The following is a 21,854-nucleotide window of genomic DNA, read 5'->3' as shown; positions in this document are numbered from 1 at the left end:
ATACACTGAGAGCCACAACATTAGAACTAGTGACAGGTGAAATAAATAACATTGATCATTGTGTTCCAATGCCATGTTCGGCTGTGAAACCACAAGTCCTAGCACTCATGTGGACGTCTCTTTGACAAACACCAGCCACCCAAACACAGCTGCAGACCAAGTACACCCCCTCATGGCAGCAGCACTCCTTGGTGGCAGTGCCCCCCCTGCAACGCTGCAAAAACTGCTCAGAAATGACCTGAAGAAAGTGGGAAAGAGCTCAAAGTGTCAACCTGGCCTCCAGATTCCCCAGATCTCAATCCAACCGAACTTCCACTGAATGCAGTCTGAGCCAAGAACAATCCATGGTGGCCCCAACATGGATGGGACTTGGTTCTGGCGCATCCCACGGATGCTCAACTGAAGTGGGATCTGGAGGATGAGGAGGCCAGTTTGACACCTTGGGTTCTTTGCCATGATGGGGTGTAGTTGGTCTGAACGGGGTTTGGGTGGGTGGTGTTTGTCAAAGAGGCTCCACACAAATGACAGTACTCAAAGTTTCCAAGCAGAACATTTGGTTGGAACAAGATGATCAATGCTCACTTCACTTGTCAGTTGTTTTAATGTTTCGGCTGAACAGTGTAGATATACATGTTAATTACTTTTAATATTTTGCATTAATTGATTTTTGTACTATTTTTTTCATACTTTCACTGCACTTTGTCTAACAGCTTTAGTTACTAGTTACTTTGCAGATTCATATAATCAAAATTAAATATTTGCTGATCAAACATTATCTATTATTATAGATTAACTTATCTAGCATTAAAAGCAGAAAGGTGAGGCCTTCGAGAGGAAATGTCAGACACGCCAGTGTCATCCATTATGGAGGTCTCATTAATTAATTGATTCATTGCCTGATGTCGGCATACTCATAAAGCAATTCTGTAGAAAGACAGCTGATTTTTGAGTCTCATTCTCAGGTCGTCAAATAACGCACTTTGTGGGCTATTAACAGGACTCACAGAGAGTCCAGTTGTTAACAGTGAGAAGACTTGTATTTTCATATACATTTTATTTCAAGATATATTTTTTTTATATATATGTTTTGTGTTTATCCAGTAGCTGTAAAAACGCACCCCTGTGGGTTTTGAGGCAGGGCCGCTTGCCTAGCAGACAAATTAACAACTGGATTGCTGTTACTGAACTTCCGTGTCTAGAACTCTACGGTGGTTAACTGGTTGTCTTAGCTTACTGCACTCAACATTGTTTAGCTAACACTGTTAGCCTGAAAAGCTTTATGCCACAGTGTTTCTCTAGCAAAACAACTTCCAAGGCTTCATAAGGCTGATCGAGCACTCTCTGAACACACATTTGGACGCTCGAGTCGAAACGTACCTGAACTGAAAACAAACCTTCAATACAATTGGAAGGACACAGACAAACTAACAATCGCTCAAGCCGCTTGTAGCTAGCAGTTCGCTACACTTCTACCAAAAACATGACCACAACAGCTGCTTCCAAACAAAAAAACGTCACTACAGCACAATCGGATGCTTATTAGTGGCCTGCTGGGCATTGAGGCAGAGGGTCCTGTAACAGCTTTTTAATGATCTCTGCTTGGTTTTGTCAAGCAGGATGCTGTTGCACACACTTGCAGAGAAAATGAATTCCTGCAATTTTTTTTTTTTAAATTTGTTTTCCTACAGAGGTTCAACATTATCTTCAAGCAAAGGCATCGCATTACCATACGCACTGAACTCGCGAGTGGAATCGTCATGGACAGATGAGGGCAGAGACCCGAACCGTTACAGTGGCGTCAGGCTAGCTTCTACCGTGGCCCTGAGCATGTCCCTAGCCAGGCCGAGGCCCAAGCTAAACAGCGCACGCTTTGGGCACGCTTCTACCAACCATAGGTGTCTGAACATGAGGGACCTGTAAGTTGGCGGGATCGCACAAGGGCTCGTAAGATACGCTATTACCAATACCAGCGGCTGATCAAAGGCCTGACTACTGCCATTCATGGAAACCACTGCTTACAGCTCTGATGGACAGCACTCGGGCATTTGCCATTGAAGATAGCTGAAGTCCGGTCAAGTTAACTTTTAACTTACAATCATAACATCAGGTTTGCCTGGCAGACCACTAACAACTGGATTGCTGTTACCGAACTTCTGTCCCTACAGTCGCGTTGTTTTGGAGGCCTCGTGACCTCCGCTCAGTTCTGCTGTTGTTGCAGCTCTCAATTCGCTGCACTTCTACTAGAGGTGGGACTTTCTTGGCACCTCACGATTCGATTCGATTACGAATCGATTCTCAATGCAGCAGTTTTTTTTATGTACATTTCCATGCATGATTTAAAATAATAAGAAGAATAATAAGAATAATAAAAAGAATAAGAATAACAACAACAAAATAAGAATAAGAATAAGAAGTATAATAATAATAGCAATAAAAATAATAATAACAACAACAACAAGATTAAGTATAAGAATAAGAATCATAATATAATAATAAAATAGTAAGATGTATAAGTATAATAATAATAAGAACAATAAAATAAGAAAGAAATAATAAATAAAGAAATAATAACAACAACAACAATAAGAATAATAAGAATAATAAGAATTAAATCTGAGTTTGCTACTCACGTCCTACTTTTTTCTCACTCTGTGACTAATTGGTGCTTCCAATATATTTAATCAATGAAACAAATGAAAGAAATTTGGCAAGTCAGCTGATTAACATTGATCATTGTGTTCCAATGCCATGTTCGGCTGTGAAACCACAAGTCCTAGCACTCATGTGGACGTCTCTTTGACAAACACCAGTCACTCAAACACAGCTGCAGACCAAGTACACCCCCTCGTGGCTGAACAGTGTAGACATATATGTTAAATAAAATATGATTATGTCATTTATATTATATATAAATGAGATTAAATAAATGCAGGCATTCTAAACGAACATACTGTTCATATTTTCCTCTGCATTGCTTTTTTGCAAAGTGACACTGTAGGGGCTGCTGCCAACCAAAACTGTCTGTATTCAACGACCTGTGAATGAGACTTGACTGTCCTCCAGAATCATTTACTGATCCTAGAGTATTAATAAACAGTAACGGATAAATCTCACACTTTCCGCCTTTAATTTTGGCACCTTCATTCCACTGACCTGGTTGGCAGATGTCTCTCCTCTCCAGGTCTGATCACCATACAGGTCAGTGCTGTTCCACTTGAAGCTGAAGACAAGTCCCACTGTTCACCTAGACAGATGAGGAAGTGCTTTAATATAACATGATGACTACATGCATATGTGTGTGTATGTATATCTTGGTTGTAACAGAAAAAAAGAAAATGTAATCAGATTACAGACACATCCAGCAAAAGGGGGATTTCTTACAAGATTATCATTTCATAATAAAGAATGATATAGCAGTCTGTAACCATGTGCATGACAATACTTTAACAGTCTCACATCACTTTGCACTGTAAAATCTACTATAATCTGATTTTTAAAAAATGTTTTTTTTTAAAGGTAAAACATAAGCAAACCAAATATATTCAATCCTGAGAACATTTAGTCCTTTTTCCATGAGTAATAGGATTTTAAAGTCTATCTTTTGACACACAGAGAGTCAGTGCAGTGATTTTAATATTTCATTAAACCACAACTGAGACAAACACACTGAATCCATTCTGTGCAGACTACAATGAGGCTGCATAGTGTGTGTTTTAGCTGCTCAAAATTACCTTCTAGATGCTGACATGCTAACATACCGAGACATTATCAAACACAAGCATGGAGTCTGCTAGATAACTGTGCTGTACTCTGATATTCGGCTGTAACGATTACACATTACACCGCACGTTAATGGCGTCATGCTAACACTCTCCAACAGACACACGTTAGGTGACATGCAACCTGTCTGTAAAACGACACGATGAAATCACTCAGACCTCTTTATACGCTCCTTACAGCGTCAGTACCCGGTTAATATTTCCTACCCGTAAATACCTGAGCTGCTGGTAACATGTTTTCCAAACCGAACAGTGCATCTTCAACTACTTTAAAGCTAGCTAGCTAACGTAACCACTCACTTAAACTGACCAGCTAACGTTAGCTAACCAGATTTCATGCCAAGAATACAAAGATTTTTTAAAACGTTGCATGCCGATTTTACCGAAACTAACGACTTGTTTTAACATAGTGATCAATTTTAATTAACTGTGCATTGTTCATGTTATAAACATGGCAGAGATAAAATGGACAAAATCATAATGGAGGTTTGGCGCACCCATAATGTCCATCGCCGATTTAACTGAGCCGCTGGAAACACGTTTTCCAAACCGTTTAGTGCATCTCCAACAACTTTAAAGCTAGCTAGCTAACGTAACCACTCACTTAAACTGACCAGCTAACGTTAGCTAACCAGATTTCATGCCAAGAATACATAGATTTTTAAAAAAGTTGCATGCCGATTTCACCGAAACTAAGGACTTGTTTTAACTTAATGACCAATTTTAATTAACTGTGCATTATTCATGTTATAACCATGGCAGAGATAAAACGGACAAAATCATAATGGAGGTTTGGCGCACCCATAATGTCCATCGCGGATTTAACAGAGCCGCTGGAAACACGTTTTCCAAACCGTGCAGTGTATCGCCAACTCTAAAGCTAGCTAGCTAACGTAACCACTCACTTAAACTGACCGGCTAACGTTAGCTAACCAGATTTCATGCCATACATAGATTTAAAAAAAAGTTACGTGCCGATTTTAACGAAAATAACGACTTGTTTTAAGTTGGCAGAGATAAAACGGACACAATCATAATGGGGGTTTGGTGCACACATAATGTCCATCGCGGATTTAACTGGATGTAGTTTATGTTTGAGCCAAATTTACCACAACACCTAACAGTTAAATGGGACGTCTTCAGCTTCCCATTCGGAGTTATTTCAGAAACATTTTAGGCAAAAACACATCCCACACAGACATGAATACACCTGTGCTGAGCAGGTAACTGTACACATAAAGCAGATTCACACAGAACAGTTTACTTACCGTGTTAGTGTCGTCAGAGAAGCGCAGATCCAAACAGAGTGAAGATTGGTTGGTGTTTATATACTATCAAATAGTTTTGGAGGGAAATGCAGTAAATTCACGCGGGAAAAGCGCGAGACCGCCCCTTTTGGAATGCACCACCTGCATTCGTCAGAAAATCTGTGGGCGGGACATATTTTACGCTGACGCAACCAGAGAGTCCCCCAACTTCAACCTGTTAAGCCTCCTTGGTAGAGTGTGGAGAGAGACTTCCCCTTCGCCCTGGGTTCGAGTCCTGGATCGGGGTCCTTTACTTCAACCTGTTTCCTGTAATTTCTCTATCTGTCTTGTCAAAAGAGGCTAAAGTAAATAATAATAAATCAAGCATTAATAGAACCAACTCAGATAAACCATTGTCAATAGGATATATAAATGTAATTTACTTTATTGATATTTCATTTCTCTGGTCTTTATTTGTTATTATTCCAATACTAACGGAATGTAATCCAGTTACATTACTTTAATATTGTAATTGGGTGAATTCAAGTGTTATTGATTTCTGTTCTGTACTTTTACTGTAAAATTAATGAAATTAAATGTAGTCTAGGAAGTGCTTAGTTCAGCAGTATATGACTCTTGGACTACTTGGGAAACAATGATTTTATTTTTGTTTTGTTTTGGGAAATTGTTCCGGGAACACTGTAAAAGTATGTATGTTTCATGGGTCTGATTGTAAGACTGTAGTCTGCCCCACGATTACCGTAAGTCATAGTCTATTTGCGCACTGGAAAAAAAGGTGCGGCTGATTTGACGAAGCAAATGCGAACCACGACTGGCTTGACTGCATTGTTAAACAAGGAGGATGCTTATTGGTAACAAGGGGGAGAACATCCCCCCTCATCCCGCCTCAAATCGCCGACTGATTATATCCTTGTCTTCCTCTATGATCTACTACATGTCATATTATTATTTTTTTCCAGGTGTCACTACTCACCTCTGCCGCAGGGGGGCAGCACCACCCTTTGAAGTACATTGAAACTACGGATGAGACAACCGGAAGTGTATAGTTCAGCCTCCAGACAGAAACCCTGTGCTTTATGGACATACCACCTGAAAACTAGCCATTCAAACGTTTCTCTCTCTAGTTGATTTGAGTTTCTAACAAAAGCAAAAATGTCCGAGAGAAAAGTATTAAATGTAAGTATTCGAACGCTAATGTTGTGCCTCTGTTAGCAACGTTTAGCCGCCGTAATGAGCAAGAAGGCTAACTTTAGCTTGGAAGCTATTTGTTGTTAGCCATGCTAGCATTGAGCTATTTCTCGTAAACGTTGTGATTGTACATTGTTTACAGTTGCTCACTCGGGATATCTGACGTACTTAATATGTTAGCAATCAGACCTTTCTGTAGATGTCATTGTTATAACGACGTTTGTTCCACTTTCAGGCTTGTCAGTAACTCAAGTGTTTGTTTTGTCCTCCACAGAAATACTACCCTCCGGATTTTGATCCATCTAAAATCCCCAAGCTTAAACTTCCAAAAGATCGTCAGTATGTGGTCAGATTGATGGCACCATTCAATATGAGGTACGTTTGTCTTTGTATATCCATGTTGCAAAGCTTATAACTTATGTTTATAGGCTTACATGAGCTGTTTTCAATACACTGACATAAACAATATAGTGTGGATGTCACATCTGGAATCCCAGGGCAAGGTGTCAGTAGGGTTGCTTATTTCTGTTTCACTGACTTGGTTGAATTTATTGAAGGACGAGGAATTTCTGGCCCCTGTGACGGTAGCATGATCAGCATTTCCTCTCTGGTTGTTTGCAGGTGTAAAACATGTGGCGAGTACATCTACAAGGGGAAGAAGTTCAATGCACGCAAAGAGACCGTTCAGAACGAGCTGTATATGGGATTGCCCATTTTCCGCTTCTACATCAAATGTACTCGGTGTCTTGCTGAGATTACTTTTAAGGTGAATATTTAATGTTCTGATTATCACTGATATTTGTTGAAGTAAAACAAAAGAAGTACTCTAAATGTAGGACATCTCTGACATCATGCAAAATAACACTTTGTTATCTCATGTTGTAACTGTAGACCGACCCAGAGAACACAGACTATGCCATGGAGCACGGCGCAACACGAAACTTTCAGGCAGAGAAACTGATTGAGGAGGAGGAGAAGAGAATCCAGCAGGAGAGGGAGGAAGAGGAACTGAACAACCCCATGAAGGTAGGAGTTGTAAATGTCATTTACTGTGATTATTTTAACTGGTAAAAGGAATAAAGAGTTCATGATCTCCTAATCCTCAACCAGGTGTTGGAGAACCGCACAAAGGATTCCAAGATGGAGATGGAGGTGCTGGAGAACCTTCAGGAGCTGAAGGAGCTGAACCAGAGGCAGGCTCAGGTGGACTTCGAGGGAATGATTGACCGATATAGAGAGCTGGAGAGGATGGAGAAGGAGAGGGAGAAAGAAGAAGACGAACGAGAGACAAAGTGAGTGAGGAAGGTTAAAGAAGACAAACAGTTAAACATTTATTTACTTTAATCTCTGCTCATGTGTCTTCTCCTCATAATCTGAAAAACCCAATAAAATCTGAATGTGTCAATTGTTTCTTAGAGAGATGTTGGAGCGTGCCCTCGTGAAAAGACTCAGAGACTCGGACTCTGACTCAGACAAGGAAGAGGAGGGCGAAAGCTTGCAGTCAAATAAATCCAGCACAGACAAACCAACAGACATCCTCACCATTGATAAGCCCGCACAGGCACCGGTACGTATGACCACTCACATCCAGCAAAGTGTGTGCCTCATTCAGTGACTTGCAATTTACGTGTTTGAATGACATGTGCAAGTATTTTGCCATTTTCTTCAGTCAATTGCAAGGTTTAATTTCAGTCCTGTAACTTGCTTCCTCACTGTTCCTACAATATGTTGTCAAATGCCTGAAAAGGCGCGTCTTGTTTTGTACAGAGATTCTTATTTAATATGTTTGCTGTCAGTGATTTATGTGATGGCATTTATATATTACCTCTTCAGTGACTGCTGAAGGGAAAACATTTCATATGAACTAACAGCAGGGGAGAAATGTTGGTATGTTACTGAAGAAACAAATACTAAAAGAAAGCTCAACAGAAGAACTTGATGAAACCAACTTGTCACCAGGAAACATACTGACATACTGTGCATTTTCACAGGGAACCTCAGCAGGAGGAGTGAAGAGGGCCAAGGTGGAGACCTGGGAGAAAAGTGTGGGGACGCTGGGCGGTGGAGGAGCACTCGGGTCCCTGGTCGTGCGAAAGAAACCCAGACCAACTTTCGCCAAACCCCACCCAGTGGGGCCTGCTGCTCCCAAATTACAAACAGGTAACACATCAGCTTATCTTAGCTGCCTATATGAAGGCTGTTTAGACCGAATCTTCTGAAAGATATTAATTTCTTTGATTTATTTTCTCACCAAACAATTGTTGCTTCACGTTCATATGAGCACATGTGTGATTTCTGTATGTTTAGGTTTCCTGTTTACTTGGATACACACCTGTCTTTTTGCTGCTTTCACTTATTTTCATTGTATGTCTTGTTTTTCAGACTCAAAGAAATCTGTGGCTGTTTCCAACAACGCCTCAAAGCCTGTCACCACACAAAATGGCTCGTCATCTCTCAGCCTGTTGGGGGCGTATTCAGACAGTGACAGCAATGACAGTGAATGAAAAGAAGATGCTCAGGATGATTTTGAGTCATTGACACAGAATTGTATAAATGATGACATTCAACATCATGTGTAGACAGTATGTGGGTCTTTCTATAAAGACTGATAATTAGTCAATGCGTCTGTGGGCTGTTATTCAAAGGAATTGTATTGTCTGCAATTGAAAAACCAGTGAGACAGAATAATTCCTCATCTGATCCGCTGGTTCATAGACATGTTGTTAATGTTTGAATTTCTTTTGAGGCCGTGACAAAATGTCAGATGATTATTTTAATGTTTATTAAAATCTCTTTAACTTTAACTTGTTGTCCTCAACATGTTTTGACACCTATACCCTCTTTTTTTAAAAGATAAATGTTATATGGGATCAGAATATGTATTTATTTAAGCTACAGATTTGTCCTGTCACTGAGAATATTTTAACATTTCCTCCAGCACTTAAGCAAATGACACACAGCTCTACATAACAGTGTCACCACATGACTGCAGTCTGCACTGATTAAGTGCATCGAACATATTAGTGAGTGGATGTGCAAGAACTGAAATAATTGTTGTTGGCCCAAAGCGAGAAAAATAAAAAGCCAGTGCTCACCTTGAATTCACGCCACTAAAATCTACAAATTAAAACAGAAATCTTGGTATAGTTTTGACTTGGACCTGAAGCATGACAGCCACATACAGAGAGTTACAAAATCAGCCTGTTGTTACCATAAAACATAAAGAAATAAAGGATTTCTGTCTAAACAAGATACAGAAGCAATTGTTCAAGCATTTATTACCAGATTGCAAGATCTTTGACTTGTTTCTAAAGCACTAAATGATCTCTAACATCTTGAATTCACTTTTATATTGCAAATTAGAGAGCGTACAAACCACTCAGCTCATCAGAGACACGGTTAAACAGTATTTCCAGGAAGATATCAAGCAAAGTGAAGCAGTTTTTGAGCATCTTCAACACCTGAGGTCAGCTAAATCTGTCAGCGAATGAAAACTAGAGCTAAATGTGACTTATTAGAGTCATAATTTATTTTCAACCTGTCAGTATATGCTTGCTCTTGTTTTTCAAAAATAAAAGCAATTTCAACATTTTCTTGATGTGTGATTGATTTGCAGTTTCTCTGCCTCCCTTAAAACACTTAAAATTACCTAAACAAAGTATGAAAAGCACTTATATTAACGTCCTTAATGCTGCTGTTTAAAATGTCCAAAGGTGTTGAATAGAAAGGTTATGTTCCAGCTTTGACCACAAGAGGGCGCTTTAATCTTAAATATGGCCAAGATGACTTATTTTTTTTTTTTCTAATACTATATAAAAAAAAAAATAAAAAAAAAACTGTCATTGCATTATTGGAAGTGCATCTGCCAGACAAAGGATTGTATCTGTGTGGATTTAGCAGCAGTCCTGATGCCCACAGCATGCTTTAAACTTTAATGTCGGCCAACCAATCACGTCCCTCCTCCCCTTTAATTCGCTCGGCCGTGCCAGTTGAGTGTTGTGTCGGAGAGACGGTCTGCTCCACGGTCTGCCCCGGCTAACACTAGCTGATTGACCCGCTTGGCTCGGAGGCTGGACCCGGATTTCACGGCACACGATGTTTTATTCCTAGGGGCCTGGTAACGTTAGGAAAAACGAAACGCTGGATGATAACCGAGAAGACGTGACTGAAACGGGAAGCCGTCAATGCCAAGAAAGAAGGTAGGTGAGCGTGAAGAAGAAGAAGTGTCGTTAGCGGCGTCCGGCTAACTTAAGCTAACTTAGCTTTGGCATGTTTACAGAACGGCGAGCATCAGTTGCACGACTCACATCACTTTAACCTGCTTATTCTGTAAATTAACAACAAAAACAGCAATATTAGTCAACTATTTAACTTCATAGTGATAGTTTTAATTTAAATACTGTCTTAAATCAACTGTTGTGAGTAAGTGGCTGATTGAAAACCCTCTTATTTACCCTCAGAATGCTAACTAGCTATTGTCAGTGATTTGCTGACCTAGCAAGCCGGCTAGCATCCATCTCTGTCATCAAAAACACACTTTCAGCTTCACTTTATTAATGTTAGAAAAATGATTTTCGCTGCACCTGTTGATGGATGTCAACAGCTTGCTCCTCCAGGGCATGGCCACCTCTGCAGGGGATTTAAAACAAAACTTCAGCCAAGTTCATTATGACTAACATAAACAAAGACCTCATGGTGATTTATTAGGGTGATTCACAGGTGGTATGTCCAAATTAAGTGTATATATGTTTACCATATTAATGCTTATTCTTGGAGATGCATAAAATATCAGACATTATGTGTCTTGGACCAAGATTTTTTTGGTCCCCAGATGGAAAATGTGTTTTACAGCATCACAAGAAACACAAGTAATTAGAGGAGATAAATTATGCTCATTTCCAGATTCATAATTTAATTTTATGTTACTACTAGAATAGAGTTACATGCTTTAATGCTCCACTATATACACCCTTTGTCTGAGATGCTCTGTTTTACTTTATCGTTAATGTCAAGTCTGCTCTGATTGGTCAGCTCAAACACGCCAGAGCAAGCATCGCCCACTGTTTCTCCAGTTGGCTCTGTTGTGTTCTCAGCTTCCAGTTAGCTTCACTTCAACCTTGAATACAGGCACAATCTATACAAATGTGTGACATGGTGATGCTGTGTGATGTCAAGAAGACAAGGAATTAACGTCAGGATGACTCACGCTGCGTTTCAGACACTTCAAAGACCCTGTCTAACACGCTGAAGGGGACATTTGAGTTCTAATCCCGAATTATACACAAAACAAACAAAAAAAAACCCACTGTCTTGACATTTTATTCCCAGATCCATGGCAAAGTGGTTGAAGGACTACCTAAACCTTGGCACCAGGCGTGACCCTCCACAGCCCCCGAGGCCAGATTACAGCGAGAGTGAGATTCTGAGGGCCTACAGAGCTCAGAAGGAGCTAGATTTCGAGGACCCGTACCAGCACTCTGACAAGGAGCATCAGAATGGTGGATTCAGCCCCTGTAGTGCTACAGTGAGCCTCCCCTCATTCCCTGCATTTGGTTCAGTGCTGCCCAATGGCGTGGAGGTAAGACATGCGTGTTTACACTGTCATGGTGTGATTTGGGTAACACTGACTGTCTTTTGCGCTGGATCTCCTCTCTACATTGAGTACCGAGGTGATTTTGTTTGTGTTATGTTCCAGGTGAAAGTGGTGTCTCCCAAGCACAGACTAATTAAAGTGGACTCTCAGGAGTTTGGTCGCTGTAAAGTCCCTCTGAGTCCCGTGACTGTTCAAGAGGAACCTGTAAGGACTGATATTATATTTATTTCCTCAATTCTTTTCTCTCACTTTATCTAATTTGCTCACTCTTTTTATCTCAAGTTATATTTTCCAGCTCTCTTATTTGTGAGATGCTCTTTGTTTCTCTCTCCCTACCAAGGTGGTACCTTCTGCTCCAGCAGCGTCGGACGCTGACACAGATTATTCTGACCCCTTTGATGTCCGTCCAGACCCAAGAGGCAGACCGAACTGGGAGCCCAAATCTGCACCAACAGATTGCTGCAGCTACATGGAGCCATTTGAGGCCCAGCGGATTATCTCAGGTTAACCATGACACCTTTTCCTTCCACTAGCCAGGGCTCTTGATAACAAGTGACAGAGTAGAATGTTGTACACGTAACAGCTACCATCTTAATCAATTTTAGTCTTTAGGATATTCTGAATTAAAACTATTTACATGCCATCGTCTTTCTCTCGAAAGTGTTCATGGCATTGCTCCTGGAAAGGGGGACTGGTGCTGTGTTTTTCTCACAGCTGGAATCCGTAAACATCCGTGACTACTACAGAGTCATTTGATGTGGGAATCGATAACAATGGTGCCTGTTCCCAGTAACAAAAGCCAGATGTCAGTGGGTGTTAGTGGGTGAAAGGGGTACAACATAACAGTCTCTGCAACAAGGATGCAGTCGAGTACATACTGTGGTCTGTATGCATTTGGCAAGATTCACATACCATCTTGACAAGAGACTGGAGGGATATGAGTCAGCACCACCTGGCCAACAGCCAACTCTTCTGCAGAAACACTGTTCGCCTTGATGGAAATTTAGGGCGGAGAATCATTGATCGGACATACAAGAGAGAGCAGTCAAGGATATGAAACACTTGCTCATAAGATTTCTTTTCATGCAGCACATCAGTGCTCCAGATTTACATCTTTCTTGCTCCGTATTTTCAGTTTTCAGCTAATTTTTATCAGTGCAGTCGCTTTGTTTGCTTCTGAATTAAAACTCTCCTTGAATTGATTTACTCTGTGTTTGTCGTGCAGAACTGCAGAACAGCATGATGACAACTAACAGATCCGGGAGTGGAGATGGTGGCCAGTTATATGACAACCCATATGAGGAGAGGACACGTCACCAGCACCGAGCTGCCCCACCAACACAACAACAACCAACTCAATGGGTTGAGGGCGGACTTGCCCAGATAGACAGCAGGGAGAGCAGGCTGCCTCAAGACGACGAGAGGCCAGCTGATGAATACGACCAGCCCTGGGAGTGGAAGAAGGACAACATCTCTAAAGCTCTAGCAGGTAAACTAGCTTTCTCAGTGTGTCCATTTCAAATGTGCCTTTTAATGTGCTTTTTCTTAACTAACCTCCTGTATATTTGTGTCCGACCACAGTTCAGTTTGAAGGGGCTGAAAGGGAGCGCTCGCGAGCTCAGACAGAGCAGACCAGGCTCACCAAGACAGGCACTACATCAACCACAGCAGAGTCAACTACGCTCCGTCTGGTTGGTGACACCCCTCCTCTCCTGGGAGAGAGGGTGGACCCATCTGTGCCACTAGAGAGACAAGTGTGAGTACACATCTTTATTGTTAAGGTAGTGCCAGTGTTTTGCTTTTTTTTTTTTGTTTTTAATGCGCAAGAACGGCATTAAAAACAGGAAGGAAAATGAAATCAGTTCAAATTGAATACTGTTAGATTGAAAAAGAGAATACAATACATTAATGATAGACCTGAAAACAGTTTAATGGAGTTACAGTGCTGCAGTTAGTGGCACAAATTTGATAAAGATAATTAAAGTGCTATAGAGAAATCAAACAATAAGAGGCAATAACGGTGAAGTCTCTATCTATTAATATAATAATTAAAATATGGAAAAAGATTTTTTTGTTTTTGTTTTTTTTGTTTTTTTTTCTTACCAAAATGTGTGTGACAGTAGGAACATTTGGGAAAATGTTTTCAACCCTCCATTGAGACAAATTTGGATTTTAATGGTTGTTTTACGACTTGACAGCAGGGTACATGGAGGAAATTGGTTTGTAGTTGGATGTTGATCAAAACAAAACATCAGGTTTAATTTCTTTCGGGATTTTGTTGTATTTCCGCTAGTTGTGTCTAATTATATGTCCACCTTGGCTCCAGTCGTTTTTTTTATTAAACTCATCTCTGTACATATAGTACAAGTACAAGCAAATAGTATTTAGTTCACTATCATCTTCACTTACTCTCTACATACAGGTGTTTTTTTTTCCTTCATGGAAATTCACTAAATGTTACTGAAGTGAATCTACGTGACTGGAAAATTTTGCAAACACTACAGACATATTGCTCACCGGCCATCTGCATCCGTCGCAGCGGTAAAGATGTCAGTAATGACAATCCTGATGTACGCTGGCGAACGGCTTTCCATCCCCTTAATGACAGAGACAGTCCTGCTTATTATTGTGTGATCATCCACTGACTGTTCACCGTGTTGTCTTCCATATCACTCTGCTAGTATCGATACTGTACAGCTGCTCTTATTCACTTCCTTAACTCCAGATTGAAAATTGACATGTCATGCTATGAGTGACACAAAAAGACATGTCCTACAGTTACATCACATGGATTTAAGTGAAACTCTTTGTTGTCCTGTCTCCTCCTGGACTTCTGCAGGTGGTACCATGGAACCCTGAGTCGCTCGGAGGCAGAAAGTCTACTGACTCTGTGCAAGGAGAGCTCCTACCTGGTGAGGAACAGCCAGACTTCCAGGAACGACTACTCACTCTCACTCAGGTAAGACGCTCGTGCTCACATTCTGACCTCACGTTTTTCTTTTGACTGCACATTCTGGGCTTGTCCCAGCTCACGAGCTTTTCAAATCATGTTCCCCTAATACTTTATTCTAAGCTGTTCTGAATACAAAAAACCCCCACAAATCCTATTCATGCTGTCTTGATTTAAAACATCATAACACTCTCTTAAAGGGGAATTGTATCCCAGTGTGCCGCACTGCATTGTACTGTTTCTAAATTTATCTGATCCGGTTTTTTGCCTCATTCGGGTATTGTTAAGGTCTGTGGGTGATGAGAGAGTCTTTTCAGATTGGAGCCCCGAGGCTGCTTTTAATTTTTCACCATTTTTCCGTTATCTCTCTTTCCACCCAGTCCCTTCATTTTTGTTGCTCTTTCCCTCTCCCATCCCCCCTTTTCCTCTCTGAGTGTGTTTCCAGCACGAATAAATGATTAGCATCAAAGCAGCTGTTTTTCTGAGATCTACTGCATGCTGGGAATTGCTTCTAACCTCACATCTGTGCTCGTTTTGAAGGAATGAGGAAGGCTGTCCTTTGATTGGTTTGAAGCCAACCAAAATCAAATAAATAATCAAATGATGCAGAAATGGATCAAGGCGTGTCAGTGATGCAACTTGTCTGATGTTTAATGTCACAAGAAAAGACACCAACACAAAATGTTCCTGTGTAAGCTCCACAATTATCAAAGGTTACATTCTTAATTTTTAAAACAATGCTTAAAAAGAAATATTTCTTTTAATTCCTAAGATAGTGATGGCAGTGGCTGCCATGCATGGTGCTGACCAGCACATCAGGAGCAGTTTCAGGGGGAATTGGACCAGCGACCTTGCTGGCTCTGCCCCTCTACCACATGTACTTTGTATTTAACTACATAAGGAACAGCACAATTAAGCTACAGAATGAGATCAAATCCTTAAACAACTCATGAGAAAAAATGGACTTGCCCTTAAATGATTTGTATGAAGTAGGATAACTTTTTATTCTCAAGTCTGTGACTGGTGAAAGTGAAGGATTTCAGTTTGTCCAAAGTTTCACACTCTCTGAATTGGCTCCACTTCCTGCTTCCTGTAACACTTTGCCCTTAGATGTGTCTTTGTCTGTCATTGTGAAATTTGGCATGCTATAATTTCCCCGACATTTAAGGATGAATTACCCATTTTCCCGGACTCTTGATTTATTTTTAGAAACCAAAAAGCAGTTATCCACACGAGGATTACTCATGCACACCAACACGTCCCTGCAGGAGCGTTGTGATTTCTTGTAAAGACAAAACCAACAGGGACGAACTTTCAGTTTCCCTCTGTGAATGTCACAGCATTCTTTGGAGTGAATCAGATGGGAGACGATGTTGATCTTTTCTTCTTCTTCCTCCTCTCCCTGTCAGGAGCTGTAAGGGCTTCATGCACATGAAGTTCACTCGGTCTGCAGAGGGGCGTTACGTGCTTGGAGAGAACAGCCCTCCTTTCTCCACCATCCCAGAGGTCATCCACTACTACACTACACACAAGCTGCCGATCAGAGGAGCTGAGCACATGTCCCTGCTGTATCCTGTCATAGTGCAGACCCTCTGACACTGACGCACTCACATGTTCTTCCTACATGTTCTTCTTCTGGTGCTACTGAATACAATATATACTCAATATTTACATTTTTCTGCCTCTTTCCTTTCCTACCTGCCTTTTTCTCTTCCATTTCTACCTGAACCGCTCAGAGAGATTGGACTGTTTGGTGCCATCTTTTCCATAATTTACCATAACCCCAGTAACTACACTGGCAGCTTGATAAAGAGAGCTTGTCGCCTCATGAATATTTGCCTGTGAACTGGTTGTATCACTGAAAAATCCTTAAGACTCCTGAGAATCAGCTGTCATCAATGTTAAGATGGTAGCTGAGTACTTTTTAGGTAAAAGATGAGAAGACAAACTGACGTGTCTTGAGAGAGTAGAAAATTACAGAATTTTGCATGGAGATTTGTCTCTTTTTACTGTATTGCAGATATAGACTGTACAGCCAGCTCACTTAAAGGATAATGACGGTTTTCTTGTCATCTAGGCTGACTTTTCACCCACAGCAGCAGTTGTCTTCCCTTTAAATGACAAAAAACAAAAGATGGATATGAGGCATGGGCAGTTAAAGTACAAAATGCCGAAGGAAAATTTGCTGTAACTGCAAAAAACACATTTATTAGCCATTTTAAGTGTATTATCAACCAAACACTACATATTTACTGCTGCCGTCTCTGGCTTTCTTTTGTGTTTCAGAGGCCTGTGAATGTTATTTGATGCTGTGCCCTGCAGTGTCCTCCTCACTTCATGTTATGTGTGAAAGCGACAGTAAAATGTCCGACAGACGTGACTCGCTAACTTCACACAGTAACAGACTCCTGCAATACTAGTTTAGAGAGTAATAACTTACAGTATTATATTGAAAGCTTGTGGCTTTGTGATCATGACTATTAAAGAAGCTTTGGTAGACTATTTACTGTTATTTGCTGTTTTATAAGATTTAAAATGTGTGTTGAAAATAAAGGTGTTGTCTGTTTTTAAACTGTCTGTGTTGCGTTGTTTGATTATGCTTTTATGTCAGTCTGTGGATTTTAAATGTAGGAGTGTGAAGTGGGTATTTCACAGCACATACAGCGCTACAAACAGATGTGGCAGAATGTAAGAATAAAGTCTCCTTATTCATGTGTGTGAGGAATGGTTAAATGTTAGACTCTAACATTAATTAATTAATTCTACACCCTCTAACATTTACAGGGTGTAGAATTAAGTTAAAGGTACTTTCCCAGAACTGCAATCTGTATATGAGTTTGTCTGGGAGTAGTACAATTAAAGTTAAAGATCAAATTAAAGATCAGTCTGTTTCTCTTGCCAGGAAACCACTTTGTATACGTGTCTTGAGTCTCGTTTTCTGAATACAAAACAGCAGTAAACAAGACGTTTCAAAAGTGGATATTCATCATCCCTCACCTCACATCTGTTGCGTGATTAATTTAGATATATTTGACTGTACAGGAAGGCAGATTTAGCCATTTTGATTCACCCTGCTCATAAGTGATCCTCAGTGTACTGTACCCCCACCAGCGTCACCTGATCCCCTAGCAACCTGCAGGTGTCTGTGTCACAACCGGACAAGACCAGGAGCAACTACAGGTGCGGTAAAATTAAACTTTGGCATAGCTTACAGGTGCACTTTGAAGGTCTGTGGAAGAAATTTTAATCAGACAAGAATGATCTTTACTGTTTGATTTATTTATGACAGAATAAACAAACTGACCTTAAAGGACAGCACAATTTGGTTAGATGTGATGGACCCTGCCATCTTTCTTGCTTTAAACACTGTTCTGGGCACCTAATTTGTCCTCAGAGAACAGATTGTTTATTCAGTTACTGAAAGAAAAAGTCTGATTTTGTATTATTACCTCATAAATATTGTAAATATTTAAACTCTGTGTTCGAATTTACATAGACAAACAATAATCTGTCGTTTATCTGTTAGAGTACAGTTTATTAATGATATCCGGTAAAGATAAAATTTATTGTAGCAGTCCGGACTGGGAGTTCAAACAAGGGGGATCGTCATCATGTGGTTTCGGATTGATATGAGAAACAAAATACAAATAAACATATAGATGGTAAAATTTATTGTTAAACTGTAAACTATTCTGCCTCCATTTCATATCTTTGACTACATTTGGGGGATCATTGCAAAAAATGTGCATAAATTGATACTGGACTCAACACTTGTAATTCACCAGCACGATGTTCTGTTCCCCCATCAGCTTTAAACTGTTTCCATGGCAACTCGGACGCAGAGGCTCGCTCAACCCAAACCCGACAGACTCAGATACCCAGACCGGTAATCCCGACTGAACCCTTCTTTTCTCTCTTTGTCTCCGTGTTTTCTCCTTTATCCTCTGAGATCTGTTTTTCTTAAATCTTTATTTTTTTTTTTTATTTCTCAGTCGTTCTGTTTACTGGCTGGATGAGCTTCCACCAGAGAAGACTGGATCCACCACCAAGGCCGGTACGTCACCCGCCACTCTCCGCTTCTGTCTTTTATGTACAAGCCATGATTTTGTGATGATGTGCAAAGTTGTTTTTCTTCTGCAGAGCTAAGCCATCGCTGGTTGGAGCTGAGTAGGAGTAAAAAGTTCTACACTCAAGTCACGTAAGTACAAAAACTTCTTCTATTGCTCATGTGCGGTTTCTTTTTACTTTCGTGGCAGAGAGATCCGTACCTTTTATTTGGGACGGGACTCTATTTCTAATTTCCTCCACGCTACTTTTTATTTTAATGTAGTCAGTATTATGTCTGTTCCCACAGCACTTGTTGGATCAGTACAGCACTTCAGGTTCTGTGTGTTTTGTTAGGCCTCAAAGCTTCAGGCTCAAGTTGTTGACAGGAAATCTCCGCAGGGCACCGACAAGAGAGAGAGTCTCCTTGTCACTATTTTCTATGCTGTTCTTGTGTCTCTTATCTGCCACTCTACCCACTTCCTTCCTTCCTCTTTCCTCTTTCTTCATCTTCCTCGATGATACTAGTAATCCTTTTAACCTCCCCCTCGAAACCGACACTCATTCTTATTTCTGTGTCTCCTCTTGCTAATGCTTTAATTTGCCCTCTTCCTTTTGTCTCCTCTCCCTCGTCTGTTTTTCTTTTTCCTTACTCAGACTTTCACCCACATGGGAAGTGAGTGAACGTGCTCTCAGGGCCGTTGCGTCCAACAGGCTGTGCAGTCTGGCTCAACCTCGAGCCCCTGTGGCTGGCTGGAGGCCGGACCGCACACTGCTGGCCCCTGTGAGTAACGCATGCCTCATTTCCTGAGAGAACTGCTTTTCACGAGTAGGTCATGGGAAAGCTGACAGGTTTCCCATTGTGCCAAAACAACAGTGATGGTAAGGGCAAGGTGGCAGCTATTTAGATGTAAAGGACTAAAGGTTGAGTTGTTTTTGGTTTCTACAGTAGGGTTTTTTTTCACTGTTCCACCTGTGGTTAATTCTACACATGTGGTTATACCTCAAATTTAAGTGGAAATAGATGACGTTTAAATGTTTCCCTGTAATATAACTGTTTGACGCCGCTGTCACAAAAAAACACAGGTAGCAGCAGTGAGCTCAGTTAGCCGTGCAGCTAGCTGGGGTACTCATGGGAGTGTCGGTGTTTTCACCGCTAGTGTAGCAGCTTTGGATCACTGGGGGGACGAGGTTTTCAGGCCTCGGCTCGAAACATGCTGTTGGAAGTGTGTTAGCGTGCGAACCTTTGCTAATTATCACAAAACACAAAGCACAGATTTTGGGAATGCTAATAGTTTTGCAGGTTTTTTGGCCATAAAGCCTTAGCTGTGATATTCACTTTTCACAGATCCACGTTTCATTTGCTTGATCGATGTTGTGGTTTTGTGTGTGTGTGTGTTTGATTTAAGTTCATCAACGACCTGATTTGTGATCCCAGTTGAACAGAGCCACGCAGACGGCGGTCGCCACTTCACGTATTTGCCAGCTCGCCCAGCCTAAAAGAAGGCTGGTTCTGGAGGGCTCTGGCCACAAATCGAAACCGGTACCCATGACCCACTTACACTGCAAAGCATCGGCACACATCGAGCTGCTTGCGAGTAGGTTCTTCTAGACCTCATGCAGTGTCCTTGATCAAGTTTTGCATTGTTTCTGTTGGCTGTTTGACCTGATTGTGTCCTTCTTCACAGCCCCTAAGCACGACCACCCAGGGTTCGAAGGAGAGCGCGCCGTGTGCTGGCTCGTCTCCAGAGCGGCGAGAAACTACAACGCCAGCCAGAGACTTCTAGAGCTGTCCAGTCCCAAAGAGAGGAAGGCTCTGTTCGAGGGATACGACCCCTACACAGTCAGCCGGGCGGCCCGCTCTGCCAGCCCCTCACCTCGGATACGACAACTCTGCCTGCCTCTGCCTCGCAAATGTAGCTCCAACTAGGAGGGAAGAGGTCTGTTCCTTGAAGAAGTGATTGTTTTACATTACATTACATTACTGTGATACATTACATTACTGTGATAAAATTACATTACATTACTGTGATAAATTTGCCTTCAAGGAAAATCATGACAAAGCTGTATTTGTTTTGCTTTGTCTGCTATCTTACGTGAATAAAGTGACAGGTAGAGAAGTACAGCGGCGCTCTACTGTGTATGACATTTGCTGGAGCTCTTAAAAACTCATTTCTACTTTCAGTTCTCCGGTGTACTTTTCCCTGAATTAGTATGAAGCTGAGGTAAAGTGAAAGTATGACGTTGTGGCGCGGAGCATTGGTTTTAATCTCATTAATCAAAATCTGTTGAATACTTTCATGAATGCACCGTGAGCGCCTGTGCTGTGAGTCGATTTGTTTTTGCTTTGCTCGTCTGTGCCATTATTATGATCGAGAGGGCTTCTGTAATTGCATCAACGTCACAGTTTAGACACTGACACAAAGCAAACAATCAGAGGGATATTGTTTACTGCGGCTTGAAAATTGCTCTGAGACATCCTGGAGCACACGCATCCTGCACACCCGTCCCTCTAATTGTTCTCTGAGTTATCGCTAACACAAGCCCGAGAGCCGGTGAGTCACTCATGAAAGGATATTGTTGAATCACAAATAAAAACATTTTGTAACTCCAAATATGCCATAACTCAAGTCTTTTAAAGGACAATTTCACTCAGTTACCCAATTCAGTCCTAATCTAATCAGTCGACAAAACATTTTCGGAGCTTCACAGCAAACCAGTGTTGCAGCATTCTGCCAAACAAGTGAAGTAGATGGGAACCAAATAATGGCTGCATACAGTTCGCCGGATGTGACCCGAGTCTTTTGGAAGCTCCAACTCTGTTCATTTTTTTGAATATAGGTTGTAAGTAACATCTGTACAAATCGATTTGGGATCTCGGGGTTTCGACAGGCTTTGATTTCACTGAGCCAAGAGAAGCGATTAAAAGTCCATGACGTCATCACAGTGTTAAATCTGTAGGCAGACTGAAAAGGTCGTGTACCGACTGACTCAACCTGGAAATGTCAGATCAGGGAATCCCCACTGAGACA

The 21,854-nt window shown here is 41.1% G+C and overlaps 3 protein-coding genes and 1 long non-coding RNA gene across 9 annotated transcripts in view; 3 read left to right on the top strand and 1 right to left on the bottom strand.

Moving 5' to 3' along the window:
* The window catches only part of LOC119004900, a 33,149-nt gene extending 29,577 nt beyond the window's left edge, over positions 1–3,572 (bottom strand). For 3 of the 4 annotated variants that reach the window (XR_005070340.1, XR_005070342.1, XR_005070343.1), the window contains exon 1: positions 3,154–3,572. This is a non-coding gene — a long non-coding RNA (uncharacterized LOC119004900). The remainder of the gene's footprint in view (positions 1–3,153) is intronic. The other variant, XR_005070341.1, reaches the window with a different exon arrangement.
* A 2,489-nt stretch (positions 3,573–6,061) lies between these two features.
* yju2 (YJU2 splicing factor homolog) lies at positions 6,062–9,039 on the top strand. Its single transcript, XM_037072220.1, has 8 exons — positions 6,062–6,223; positions 6,510–6,610; positions 6,857–7,001; positions 7,127–7,261; positions 7,346–7,527; positions 7,652–7,802; positions 8,227–8,395; positions 8,618–9,039. Exons 1-8 carry the CDS (start codon positions 6,200–6,202, stop codon positions 8,737–8,739), a joined length of 1,029 nt encoding a protein of 342 aa, XP_036928115.1. The 5' UTR covers positions 6,062–6,199; the 3' UTR covers positions 8,740–9,039.
* A 1,147-nt stretch (positions 9,040–10,186) lies between these two features.
* Positions 10,187–17,350, top strand: shda (Src homology 2 domain containing transforming protein D, a). Of its 2 annotated transcripts, XM_037072317.1 has the most exons (9): positions 10,187–10,434; positions 11,564–11,813; positions 11,931–12,032; positions 12,169–12,331; positions 13,054–13,317; positions 13,410–13,584; positions 14,668–14,787; positions 16,188–16,284; positions 17,065–17,350. In XM_037072317.1, the coding sequence occupies exons 2-9, from the start codon at positions 11,568–11,570 to the stop codon at positions 17,083–17,085; spliced, it is 1,188 nt and encodes a 395-aa protein (XP_036928212.1). In that variant the 5' UTR covers positions 10,187–10,434; positions 11,564–11,567; the 3' UTR covers positions 17,086–17,350. The 2 variants fall into 2 exon arrangements, with proteins under 2 accessions (XP_036928212.1, XP_036928211.1); XM_037072316.1 differs by having other exon boundaries at positions 16,188–17,350.
* A 92-nt stretch (positions 17,351–17,442) lies between these two features.
* On the top strand, positions 17,443–20,945 carry theg (theg spermatid protein). 2 transcript variants are annotated; one of them, XM_037072320.1, is made up of 8 exons: positions 17,443–17,466; positions 17,890–17,958; positions 18,588–18,664; positions 18,771–18,832; positions 18,919–18,976; positions 19,480–19,606; positions 20,261–20,420; positions 20,511–20,945. In XM_037072320.1, the coding sequence occupies exons 3-8, from the start codon at positions 18,603–18,605 to the stop codon at positions 20,750–20,752; spliced, it is 711 nt and encodes a 236-aa protein (XP_036928215.1). In that variant the 5' UTR covers positions 17,443–17,466; positions 17,890–17,958; positions 18,588–18,602; the 3' UTR covers positions 20,753–20,945. The 2 variants fall into 2 exon arrangements, with proteins under 2 accessions (XP_036928215.1, XP_036928214.1); XM_037072319.1 differs by lacking the exon at positions 17,443–17,466 and having other exon boundaries at positions 17,498–17,958.
* Positions 20,946–21,854: the final 909 nt, after the last annotated feature.

The sequence above is a fragment of the Acanthopagrus latus genome, chromosome 16 (assembly GCF_904848185.1).
Source record: "Acanthopagrus latus isolate v.2019 chromosome 16, fAcaLat1.1, whole genome shotgun sequence".
NCBI lineage: Eukaryota > Metazoa > Chordata > Actinopteri > Spariformes > Sparidae > Acanthopagrus > Acanthopagrus latus.
Note: the sequence above shows the minus strand (reverse complement) of the source record. Positions and strands in the feature narration are given on the sequence as shown.